The following is a 13,332-nucleotide window of genomic DNA, read 5'->3' on the forward strand; positions in this document are numbered from 1 at the left end:
TGCGGCGGCCGTCGGGCAGCCCATTCTGTCAACTTTTCCCCCCATGAGCTTCAATCCTCTCTGGAAGTTCTGTCTAAAATGAGATCCGGCTCCACACTTGATCCATGCCCGCCAAGTTTCTAGCTAAAACAGCATACATCGTTAATCCTATTGTTAATCCGATTTTAAATCGGTCTTTGGAAACGGGAGTTGTGCCGCAAGCATGGAAACAGGCGATGGTTCTCCCCCTTTTAAAAAAACGTCCCTGGACCCCAGTATCCATGCGAATTATCGGCCTATAGCGCTGCTTCCAGTCCTGGCCAAGGTGGCCGAAAAACACATGCATTCTGTCCTGGCTGGCTTTGTAGAGTCACATGAGATCTTGCATTACACCCAGTCCGGTTTCAGGGCAAACTTGAGTACTGAATCGGCACTGTTGGAGGTGTCAGAGGCCATCAAGGAAGTCCTAGATAATGGAGGGAAAGCACTGCTCGTGTTATTAGATCTATCGGCTGCGTTTGACACCGTTCCCCATGACCGGCTCCTGGCAAGACTCTTGGAGATCGGTGTTCAGGGAACGGTGTTCAGATGGTTTGAGTCGTTTCTATCCAACCGACAACAGCCAGTCTGGGCGCCTCCGTACTCTGCTGCAGTGCTGCCTCTGGAGGTGGGAGTTCCTCAGGAGTCGATTTTGAGCCCCACTCTCTTTAACATCTACATTTCCCCTCTCGTAGCACTGGCAGAGTCTTTTGGCGCCCAGATGGTCTCGTACGCCGATGACACCCAGCTTCTATTCACATGCGGACGGAACTCGGACTTTGATGGAGATAGCATTAAGAACCGCTTGGGTGCGCAATTTGCCTGGTTTCAACGTAACCAGTTGAAATGCAACTCCGATAAGTCTGAGCTCCTCTTCTTTGGGTGCCCTCCTGACCCCGGATGGAAGGCCTGGTGGCCAGCTGGGGTGTATCCACCTTCCACTGATTCCACAGTAGCGAAGAATCTTGGAATCAAGATGGACAACTGTCTCTCACTGAAACCACAGATTCTTGGTCTGGTCGGACAGTGTTTTGGGATACTAAAAATGTTAAGGAAATTCCTTCCTCTCCTTTCTATTGCCCACAGGAAAATAACGGTGCAAGCCTTGGTCGGATCGAGGCTGGATTACGCGAATGTACTCTACCTCGGCCTGCCAGAGTATCTTTAATCTCACCTGCAGGTAGTGCAGAACTCGGCGGCGCGAGCAATCTTTGGCCTTGGCCGCAGTTCTCATGCCACTGGACTGTTGAAGTCCCTTCACTGGTTGCCAATCCGGAAAAACGCATTAAGTTTAAGGCTCTTACCACAGCGTTTCAAGCCCTCCATTGCACCGGGGCTCTCTATTTGAGGAAGAGAGTTGGCTTTCACCATCCATCCAGAGCCTTACGTTCGGCCGCCTTGTCACTGGCCACGGTCCCGGCAATCAGACGTTCGCAGACCGGGGGTCGGTCCTTTAAATATCTGACGCCGCGGGCCTGGAATGCTCTGCCACTCGCTCTGAGAAAGAGCTTAGCCTCTTTCAGGAAAGAGCTTAAAACGTGGCTGTTCTGTCTCTAATTCCTCGTTCGCCGCAGGGGTAATGCTGTGTTAGGTCTGATAGTGCCGGGACACTCTTGCCTGAGTAGCTGAGCGCTCAATAAAACTCCTGATAACATAACATAACAATTGTAAATCAAAGATGTCTTAGAAGTGTCCTGGTCTCTTACTTGAGTATCTTGGGTTACACTCAAATGGAGTAGAATGAGTTGTTAAAGCAATGGTTTGTGCAACTAGAAAGCAGCTAAAAATGCACTATTGATTAAAAAATATTGAAGTTGTGAAGAAAATAAAGAGAAAACAGAGAAGCATACATGACCATTTAAATAGAAGTGCATCAGTTTTCTGCTAATCATTGAGAAACACAACTTAACATGGTCAAAGCGGGGCTGTGTCAGGAAAGAATGCAGTCAGATGTAGATGGAGCTAAAGCTTCACCACAGATGTAGGTCCCAAGACCTCACCTGAATTATGTCCATGGATTTGGAAATGCAGCAGTGTGGATCTGGTAAATATAAGTAATACGAAAAATATAACTGTAAAGTGCTTCTAGGATATTATTGGTGGCTTTGCTTGTTTTGTTCCATGTTGCTAGCGCTTTTATCTCGTAAAGGACACAGGGTCAGACCATGTGGAACTCCTCCACACAGTCGGACTAACTTGGCAGGATGTCATAGTGAAGAGATTTTAATTAATCACTTCTTAACATTGACAGAGGTGCTTTGCCCCAGCCTTCAGGCGGTCTCAGAAAAGGTTTACATTCCTCTTTTCTCCACTTCTAAAACAGGTCACTGATCAGTCTCCATGTTCCTCCTGCCTCTGTTTCAAACTATGGCCACTGATCAGCTAGTGGGGCCAAAATTCTGCTCTGAACAATGGTTCAGCCTTTTGGTGAAGTAGCAGAGTAACGTACTATCTTGAGGTTGTTTTTGTTTTACATTCCAACTACCTTCTTCTTGGGAATATCCAAGACCATTTTTGTACCCTTTTGTTGGGTCCTGTTTGGAATGTTGGCACGTGGGCCACCGTAGCAACCCTGCTAGGTGGAATGAACTACACACGTACTCGACAGTTGCTACCTTGCCGTTTGCTCTGCCGGTCGTATCACTGCAACTTTGGAATAAACCTCTCCTATCTCACCTGTGGTTACTGCCTTGAGTGAATCCTTTCAGTGGCGACAACTTGGAGACGGACCCCATTTCCTGACCGACTGGCAGAGCGGGGTTCTGCGTCCCAGTGCACCTTCTTCATGCTGAATTTCCTTGTTGCTGCTCTTTGTTGAGCCTGGCATTTCCGCCTGGATCCATGCGTTGTGCCGCCAGTGGCGCTTTCAAGGCTGTTTCCGTCCTCGGCCAGCCTCAACCGCTCAGCCCAATTGACGTCAGCAGAAGGGTGCACTTTGCTGGGCAGCGGCAGTTCAGCCTGCCTTCAACCTAATCCTCGGTTGCCTAGCAACCTGTAAGTGAAGCTTGGTAGCGTTCACTTCATGGAAAGGTGAATTAAACAAGCAGATCCACATTGACTCACACGCCGCTTTACAAATTCAATTGCAACTCTTTTGAAACAGAAGACAACAGATCCACGGTGATCTGCACACCGCAGTCCTGACCTATTTGTGATTTTGATGGCACTTCGTTAGGAGACATAAAAAGGTACATCCTCAGTGATCTGCACACCATTGCCCCATTGTGTCTGTTGTTGGCATGTGAGGCAAACCATTAAATCGTTACACTGCAAGCAAGTGAAGCAACCAATGAAGATTTCATATCACAGCCCAGCTCTAAAGGAACATCGTGCAAATCGGTGATATGTACACATAGGTGTTGTGAGTACCTTTTAACTGTTAAACCTAATGACATATATACATTTTGATACTCGTACCTGATGTTGATTTTAATGTTCAACATTTTTACTGTATATTTATCGCAGCCATAAGGTAGTGTTTAGTGTTTTAATACACTACGTGTTCCCTTCTACATTACATTAAGATTCCACTGTGCATGTTTTTAATCTTCATTATCCTTACCAATTTTCACTAACTTCTTGGTCATCCTGCAACAAAGTGTGATGCCTCTCCTCCCCAGGAAATCCTCCACTAGAGTGGGAAGCATGGTTGGAGGGGTTTGAAGCTCACTTAGAAGCCATTGAAGGAGTAGTTTTTACACAAAAAACAATTGACATTGTTACGCCATTCTTTGGGAATGGAGGGTAGGAAGTTTCTTAAACATCGACCAACTTTTATTGTTATGGGTGAAGGGGATGCCATTGATCAATATGCTTTTGCAGTAAAAATGTTAGACTCTCGTTTAAAATAAAAGGCACAACATCATCATGATAATTTCATAAGTGACATCAGAGTTTTGGCTTCCACTTGTGAGTACAACAAGATGTTGAGGGATCAATTGGTGGAAAAGACTTAACAGCAAAAAAGTACAAGAAAAACTTATGACTGCAGAGGTTTTAACCTTAGACAAGGCTCTAGCCATAGCGAAGAGGGCGGAGGAGACTGCCAGATACATGGACCAGATAGCTTTGGAGTCACAAGTTTACACAGTTATTCCTAATATGGCTACAGCGAAGGTGGATAAGAGAAATATTTGTAAACAAAAGTTTTCTTTGGAATGCTATAGATGTGGAAATAGGAACCATTTGGGGAAAGCTCCTTCATGTCCACCTTTAGCCAAAACTTGTACTAAATGTAAAAAAAAGGGGAAATTTTGCTAAGGTTTGCAGATCCAAGGCTAAGGGCGGCTGACTCAACCCTAACCCCATTCATGCTCTGGAATGTGTATTGGATCAGATTTCTGATTCTAGTAGCGAAGAAAACAATGTTGTCATTATGATTTCCAATGCAGTTGATGAATAGCAAAAAGACGTACTTAAGTTAGACACAGTAGGGTTGAAAAAAACGATGTGTCAAATTGGTCTTGCAAATATTGTATCTCAGCGGTTGCAGATCCAGGATTGTTTTTTACCCTCATTGGTCCTGAAGATTCGAGCAGAATTGACAGTGTCAGTTTCAAAAAAAATCACAAGTCAAACCAATTGCTTACGGTGATTAGCTAGTGGAGATCCTAGGGGAATTCAACAGTGAATTTCAATTTAAAAATCATACTGCTCATGCCACAGTTTAAGTGGCAAAGGAAGGGCCTAATTTGCTGGGGTGGTTTGAACAAAAGAAGTTAGGCATCAGCCTAGACCCTAACAGCCCATGACAGGTATTACTCAAAGAAGAATATAACTTGGTGTACACTGTTTAGGGTGGATGTTGGAGGTCAGCTTTCCCTGAAGTGTTTCAGGAGAATTTGGATAGGATTAAGGGATTCTCCCATCGCATAATTCTTAAGGACGGTGTCCAGCCAGTAGTCCACAAACCAAGATGTGTACCTTTGGCCATGAGGAACGAGTTAGAACAAGAGCAGAGAGAGCTATGGCAACAGGGTATAATTGAACCAATAGAAAGCTCTGAGTGGTTATCCCCAGTAGTTTTAGCCAGGAAAGCCAATGGCTCTCTTAGAATGTGCATAGATTTGAGGGACTTGAATGAGAAAATTTGGGTACACAGATACCCTTTACCCATTATCACTGAAATGGTGAGTCATCTTACGTACTTCATTGCTCCATCTGGTGCATATAGGTTTAAAAGGATGCCATTTGGATTAGCGTCAGCTGCCGCTGTATTTCAAAGAGTTATTGAGGCTATGTTCAAGGGGTTCGGCACGTGAAATGTTTCCAAGATTACATTTTAGTGTACAGGAAAGATATGGAGTCCCATGATAAGAAAAATGGTTGAAGTGTTGTCCATTTTGACAGATAAAGGAGTTACACTTAAAATTGACAAATGTAAATTTGCACTAGCCACTTGATAGATTATTTTGGATACAGGGTGTCTGCCAAAGGGTAAAACCTAAGGAGGATTTTGTTAGGGCTATCAAGGAATTTCCTGGCCCACTCAACCCGGACCAACTTAGATCTTTCTTTGGAATGTTGGATTTCTATGCCAGAGTCATTCCAATTGCAGTGGGAGAACACAGCACATGAGAGAGTTGCTGAAAAAGATTCAGCAGTTTGTATAGTCTGAGGTCTAAGGAATTCGTGATGTGAAGTGTGAACTTGGCAATATCATCCCTCTCCAACCTTTTGATACCAGTGATCCATCTATTATAATTACTGATGCCAGTCAACATGGGTTGGGTGCTGTTTTATTGAAGAAAAGAGAGGGCAGGGAGGTGGCAGAAGCCTTTGCTTCAAGAGCACTATAGGGAGCTGAATATACTTATTCAGTTGGTGGGGAGTTAATTAGGTGGAATTTAACTAAGCACATACTTGGCAGGTGCTGCCTTACCGTTGGCTGTGCCGGTCGTGTCCCTGCAACTTTGCAATAAACCTCTGCTATCTCACCTATGGTTACTGCCATGAGTAGATTCTTTCACCTTTTTAAAGTGTATCGCAGACCAGACATTGTGGATTGGGTTGTTGAATTAAACGAATATCAATAACCTCCAGTATATAGAATTTTTAGATGAAAGAGTTCATCTAACTATTCTCTGAATTACTGGTTTAGTGAAAATGCACATGCCTTTAAATTTTCGTTGTTGTTTGTTACCAGGGAGATCTTGAGAGGTTGCCGATATAAGCAGAGTAAGATCATACACAGGTCCTATATGTGGTATTACGTACGGGTGCAGTGCCCCAGAACAAAAAAGAAGCAGGTGGGGAGAAAAGTATTTGCCCTGCATGGTTGGCCTAGAGTGGGACAATGAAGGTGGTATTATTGGGCCAACATGTATGGGAACACTTTCAAAAGGAGCACTTTTATGAATATAACCTCCCTCCTCCCTCCTCCCCCGCCCCCCACACACACAGGTCAATATGCTAGACTGGTATCAGGCACCCTTATTTTACTGAGTAACACAAGCACAACTTAATCCCAGGTAAAAACATAGGCCTCGGTACCCTGTGTCTGTCCCAGACAAGGGAGAGAGGATCCTAGTGAAGATTGGATATGTGCATTAAGAATCTTTCTGTGCTGTCTGTAAACCTGCAGTAACGGATGTAGGAGGGACACTTTCAGACCTCTATTAAGATCGATCCAGTTGTTTTCACGGAGCAGCTGTTTACCCTTCCTTTGACCTCATGTTGTGTCCACTCGCCAAGGTTAAAATGTAACTTTTTGAAAGGCTGTTTTTGATGAAAACTTGTTTTTGTGAATTTTCTCGTACATATTATTGACACAGGCTCACCACCGCCCTTTTATTCCTGAGTTCTCACTTGACAACAAAGAGAAAATGATTAATTGAGCTTTCGTGTTAGTATCCTATTTTGATATCTCCTAAAATGTCAAGCTGTTTAGAAAGCTAGCTGTTCTTACAGGCAAGAGAGGTGGTTGGCATCTCAATATCTTACCTTTTCACACAGCCCTGATCTGCCTGAGTGAAATAACAGGGCTTATTTGAAGATCCTGAATATTGCATTAGAATGTTTTTCAAAATAAAAATTCTACAATAGACTTTTTTAAACAGAATGTTCTTTTGATGTCTGTGGGTTGCTACATAGCCTCTGCTTCTGCTGCCCTTGAAGCAAGCAAAGGATGAAACCGAGGGCTGGTTAACTCTGAATTAGTCATGGCAGAAGGATTAAGTGAAATATCACAGGTAAGGCGCCAGCTTTAAGTGATCATGTTGCAGAACCGAGGCAACCAAGGATTAATGTTGCTGCGAACAGCTGTTCTGGGAAGGTCTTCAGAGATTTTTCATCTTCTGTACACAAATAATTTTCCCTTAGGAGTTGTGAGCTTTGATCTGAAACCTAAAGTTGACTTCTTCAGAATCATTTTTTCATCATAATAATTTCTCTATAAATATAGGCTTGGTTTTCAATATTTAAGAGGAATATAAATATTCTTTATCAAATGTTATGAAAACCAAAATGCACATGACGTGTTGACATATTTCTGCATCTGTAAAGTATGAATGACCAGACATTGAATTATTGATAGCTTTGTGTTGTATTTAACTGATCTTATGAAGTCACTTGTTGAACCTTAAATACAGCCCCAAGGAAACAAATGCATACAGAAACACAGCACACAGCATGTGCTATGCACATCTCAAGCTAACAGAGAATCGTCCTGCTTGTTTGAATTAGCACAAAATAGGTAATACAATTCTAATTTATTCCGGACAGGGGTTCCCACAATATTCCTTGCCCCTGGCCCCAAAACTCCTTAAGATAACACTGTATATGGACTAATCAGCTTTGAACAGCCACATCACCATGCCCATGCCCACATAGATCTGGTCTCCATCCCTCAATTGATCAGCTGTTACTGATATATAAATCTACTGTAATGTAATTCCACCCTCTGTTTTCCTTTGTGACATAATTCGAAGCACAGCTGCATTGCCTCCTCAAGGAAGTTCTTTTTTTTCATTTCCCAGATGTGTAGCCTTTGTGCTTTGCATTTGGGTCGTGAAAAAATCTCGGGATTTCCACATTTCATTAAACTTTCTACATCATGTTTCATGCTTTGTTTATCCTAATATGTGATTGTTTTATTATAAGACCATATTATAGAACTACCTAATAGCTTCCTGATCTTCAACCACTATCATCAGGGACCGTCATCAGTTCTAAAATGAGAGAACTTCCAAAGTATTCTACCTTGGTGATTTTAAAAAAAAAAAACCTTTTCCACTTGCGGATCCTAATTTTGATGGGGGGTTTGTTCCTGAAAAATCCTGATTTTGCCTGGAGGTTGGGTTTTTGGTGAATCTTGATTTTGGATAGAAGTTTAGTTGCTAGGAATTCCTGATTTCGGTTGGAGTGTTATCGAGCAGGATGATCCACTGAAGAGTAGTTTAGGGGTATGTGCCACCCTCCAGTTTCCTTCTACTTTTCATTGTCCTAGGGTGCAATTCCCAAGCTACATTTTAGAGCTCAGATCATTCACTCACCAGGGAGATTTCCTGGAGTTTTAAAATGATTATTTAACACAATCTGATTGATGCACCAAGACCGGTGGATTTAGTTGAAATGTCCATGTCTTCCAGGCAATCAAATTAGCTGACATGCCCAGCGTTATTCTGGAAACACAAGACCACAGGGTATACCATATAGGAGAAGGGGGATCCGGGGTCAGTGAAGGAGAGTAGCAGTTGAGATACTGCTGTTTGCATGGAAGCAGAATCTGCAGGATTCTGTCCTGGAGTGGACAGTTATCGCATTTTGGCTGAATGTCGACCAGATCTGCTTGAGCCATAAAAGCCACAATTTATGTTTCCTAAATTAGAATTGCCCGTAATCTGCACAGGATGAACACAAGGTTCATTCCTAGGGTGCTTGTCTTGACTATCCTTCAAGTGTTGGACCCGAATTCTGTTTTCAGGAGAGAAAGACCTTTAAACTTAATGTTAAAACAGAATTACAGTTCTCTTCTCTGGGAATTGAGTCTTGCATTCAAACCAAATCATTTTGTTGCCTACGAAGTTGATTCTAGTGTGACATAGTTATCGAGCGAAGTTCTTCCCAGTGTTCTCTCTACAGTTTACCACCCCATACTATGAAACTGGTATAAAAGTACCTTTAAAGAGTAGACTCTAGCCTACTCTCTATGGTTTAGGAGGAGGATGCAATACTTACCTTTAACTGTGGACCCATGAGCTGGCATGTTAAGTGACTAATCCCCTCTCTGCACCTGAAATTCCTGGTTCATTCCACCTAAATCTGCTGTGATTTAAATATAAGGGATAGCCTTTGTCCTGGTATGGCCCAATCCCACCTGGGCCATCTCTGGGCAACATAGCGGTATAGAATGTTGAGATTAATGTAAAATGAATGTATGAAGTATAATACAGAGCATAAATATATAAAGAGTAGAAGTAGACAGAGGGGACAGCGATACGTCACCAACTCATCTTTGTAATGTACACAAGCAACACCTAGGTTTTGTTGTAATGACGAAGCAATGGATTCTAAGTGAAACTGTTTATAGGAAGCCAGTGGACATGTACCAGTCTTACCATTGCCTGTTTGCTAGAGTGCAGTAGCTATTAAGTGAATTCATCACTTAGGAAGCAACCTAGTCATACTACCTCAAAGTTCTGCCATTTTGTGTTGCTTAAAATTTGTAGTTTGCACAAATCATTTGAATATGTTTTTGGAACACTACTAATTCTTACCTTTTTATTTTTATCCATACTAGGAAAGCAGAAATATCTGTGTGCCAGCAGAAATGACTGCACCATTGATAAATTTCGGAGGAAAAACTGCCCTTCTTGCCGGCTGAGGAAATGTTATGAGGCTGGCATGACATTGGGAGGTAAGTTTGCTAGATTTATGTTTATACGTGTTTTGCTCGTTTCACAGCAATTCGGATGAACTCTATGCCAAGCAAAAATATGTTGAACTAACTGTACATGGGATTCATTGCCCTACATGCAAATAATCTTGCACATAACACAGTTTGCAAATGGCAGCCATCTTAGCGACGTTCCCAGAAGCGGGGGACACCATGGCAGGTCAAGGAGTAAATGCTGCAGCTTGCTTATTACTTCACTTCCTGTGGCGTACATTTATTTCAAGCATCTGGTTAATTGTCCAGCTGAGATGTGTGGTCATTTCAAGAGTCTTTGTATTTGTAGCCAAACAATTAGTGGGGGAAAGGCAATTTGGTTCTCCAGTGAGCCCTCTTTCCTTATGTCTGCCTAGAAAACTTAGCTCATCCTCTGCCAAACTCTTAGCCGTTTCAGGAATCCGAACAGCCCACAAAACATACTCTTTTTCGGTAGGTAAAAGTCGGATTACTTTGGCACGTGACATCCATTCGGAGATTAATGTTCCACTTTGCTGGATACGCCTGAAAACCTGGTTATTTGCAAGCTGATTTTATCCCCATCTGTGGATAGTTTTGTCAGTGTTTCATGGCACTATTGCAACTTTCTAGGAATTTGCACACTACAAATTTGAAACTCAAACCTCTTGCACATAATATTTCCCCAATTGGTAAGGGATTCTCTGCATTGGTATTTTTCTTAGCCATCTTGAATACTTGCTGAAGATGTTGCTTATTAAAGGAAGTTTATATCTTATGTGTCATCTATAATGGGTGATTGAATGTGATACCACTTGGAAAGAGATGACTGGCATCCCTTGGTCAACCTTCTGAAAGAAATTAGCAACCCAGAAGTCCAGGTGATGTTTATGGGTATGGCTTTAAAAGATATACTGCTAAATGGAAACAGGATATTTTTGTCTGGTTGTTAACTAAAGTTGACATAAGAGGCATGACGCAGAAAATACTATGTTTTCATGCCTTTCAATACGTAATACTTTTTCAGTAGTACACACCAGTTTTCCAGTGACTCCTGTCCTGATTCCAGTTCCCAGATCCTTCATGTCCCCCACTTTTTGGAGCATTGACCATTGTGACAAGAGGACCAGACACCGTGAGCCTGATTCACAAAGGGCCTCTGCACTTGTGCGGAGGCCCCGCAGTGGGGGAGGCTCTGCACTCAGGGCGGAATCTCTGCAATGAGAATTCTCAAAAAGCCCTGTATATGTATTTGAAAGGACTTTTTAATGTGTGGGGCATTCATGTTCTTAGTCATAGTGCAGCAATGCCTGCACTCCCCTGCGCAGCACCTGCACGTGTTTCCCCCTTTTCTGTACTTATTAACTTGACATGTGCGGAAGTCTACGTTTGATCTGAACCCTCACTTGCTACCCTTTTAGGTGAATAGTAGATAGGCTTTGATTTGGGCATTCATGTGTATTTTTTTCACGAATTGGATATTTCATAGATCTGTCATCTGGCTGGCAGTTTACAGTATATTCGAAATAAAAGTAAACAGCCTAAGTACTCCAGGATTCCAGTAAAGTAGCGTTTATTTAGATACTGATGTACATTATTGTCCAACTCTCCAAACATCATCCAGTGTGTCAAAGGTGCTCTGACCCCAGTCAGTACAGAGCAGCAGCGGCTCCTCCGCAATGGCGGAGTAGCATTGCCTCACCGGCTCAGAGTCAGCAGCCGAAAAATATAACAATATTTTACTATAGTTTTATTTTTCAGCTGCTGGCTCTGATCCAGCGTATGCAGGAAGGGGCCGGTCCGGGCCATGGGAGAGGGGAGAGGTGAGGAGGAGAGGTAAATGTGCACTTTTGAGTGTGCATGTCAGTCTGACTAACTGTTTCAGGCCGGCCAAACTGACATGTGTACTTAGGTATCTCCAACCCAGCTGTGTTGTACAGCCCGGTTGGATAAACAACAGACTTCCTGTGCCTTAGTGAGGGCCAATCCAGCCCGCCCAGGCCTTCTCCCATTCTCATCTTCTGATACACCTATAAGGGTGGTCCAGAGACCTTCACAGGGGATGTCTACACCTGTAGTAGGTAACCAGGGTAGGCAGACAAAATATCGAAATTAAAATATCGATATACAATAATATCGATGTTTTAATTTCGACAGTACAGTGACAGTACAGATATCGATGTCCAAAATATCGACAGACAGAATATCGTTTTTTTAAGGTATGTATGGTACTAATATCGAATTTTACTAATATCGAATTTTTTTTAGTGTTATGTATTTTATTATGTTGTTTATATGTTTGTTAAACATGTTTTGTAATGTATGTTTGAAAATTTGTAAATTTGTTTACATTTTGCGTTTTAGTATCAGAGCGGGTTGTGGGTTTATAGGGGAATAGGGTGGGAAGTAATTTAATAATAATTATTAATTAATATATGTTTGTAAATATTTTTAATTAATAATTAATTGGCAATTAATTAATATTAATTATTTAATTAATATAATTTTGTACATATGTTTAATTAATGATTAATTGGTAATTAATTAATATTAATTAGTTAATTATATTAATTAGAGTAATTTTTTTTTATATATCATTTTTATTGTTAATTAATTAATTGGGAAAAAATAATATTAATTATTAAATTTAACTAATGTGCTAATATATTTACTTTATTGTTATTGTTAATTAATAATTAATTGGTAATTAAATAATATTAATTTATTTTGGGTAAAGGAGTATTTTTAGGGTTCAGGGTCAGTTTTCAGTTTTTGGGTAAAGGGGTAAAGGGGTATTTTTAGGGTTCAGGGTCAGTTTTCAGTTTTTGGGTAAAGGGGTATTTTTAGGGTTCAGGGTCAATTTTCAGTTTTTGGGTAAAGGGGTATTTTTTGGGTTCAGGGTCAGTTTTCAGTTTTTGGGTAAAGGGGTATTTTTAGGGTTCGAGGTCAGTTTTCAGTTTTTGGGTAAAGGGGTATTTTTAGGGTTCAGGGTCAGTTTTGGGTTTTTGGGTAAAGGGGTATTTTTAGGGTTCTGGGTCAGTTTTCAGTTTTTGGGTAAAGGGGTATTTTTAGGGTTCAGGGTCAGTTTGGGGTTTTTGGGTAAAGGGGTATTTTTAGGGTTCAGGGTCAGTTTTGGGTTTTTGGGGTACAGTCGTACAGGGTAAAAATAAAATAAATTTAAATTAAATCAATTAAATGAAATAAAAAAATTAAAATTACATTAAATTATTACGTTTTTAATTTATTTTAAATGTATATGTATTAGTTTTAATTTTTTAATTATGTTTTAATATTTTTATTTAATATTTGTAAAATTATATGTATTTTAAAATTATTTTTACATTATTATTAATCCATTTAAAAAACGATATTTTTAATTTCAATATTTTTGTACTACGATATTAATTTTTCGATATTTTTGTACTTACCTTTATGAAGATATGACTCCGATATTTTTGATTTCGATA

The 13,332-nt window shown here is 41.0% G+C and overlaps 1 protein-coding gene across 1 annotated transcript in view; it reads left to right on the forward strand.

Moving 5' to 3' along the window:
* AR (androgen receptor) overlaps positions 1-13,332 on the forward strand; it is a 521,176-nt gene that overhangs the window by 419,988 nt on the left and 87,856 nt on the right. The window contains exon 3 of the mRNA XM_086918350.1: positions 9,758-9,874. Coding sequence (XP_086774476.1) covers positions 9,758-9,874 — 117 coding nt within the window. The remainder of the gene's footprint in view (positions 1-9,757; positions 9,875-13,332) is intronic.

Source organism: Lissotriton vulgaris, chromosome 4_1, assembly GCF_964263255.1.
Source record: "Lissotriton vulgaris chromosome 4_1, aLisVul1.2, whole genome shotgun sequence".
NCBI classification, from domain to species: domain Eukaryota; kingdom Metazoa; phylum Chordata; class Amphibia; order Caudata; family Salamandridae; genus Lissotriton; species Lissotriton vulgaris.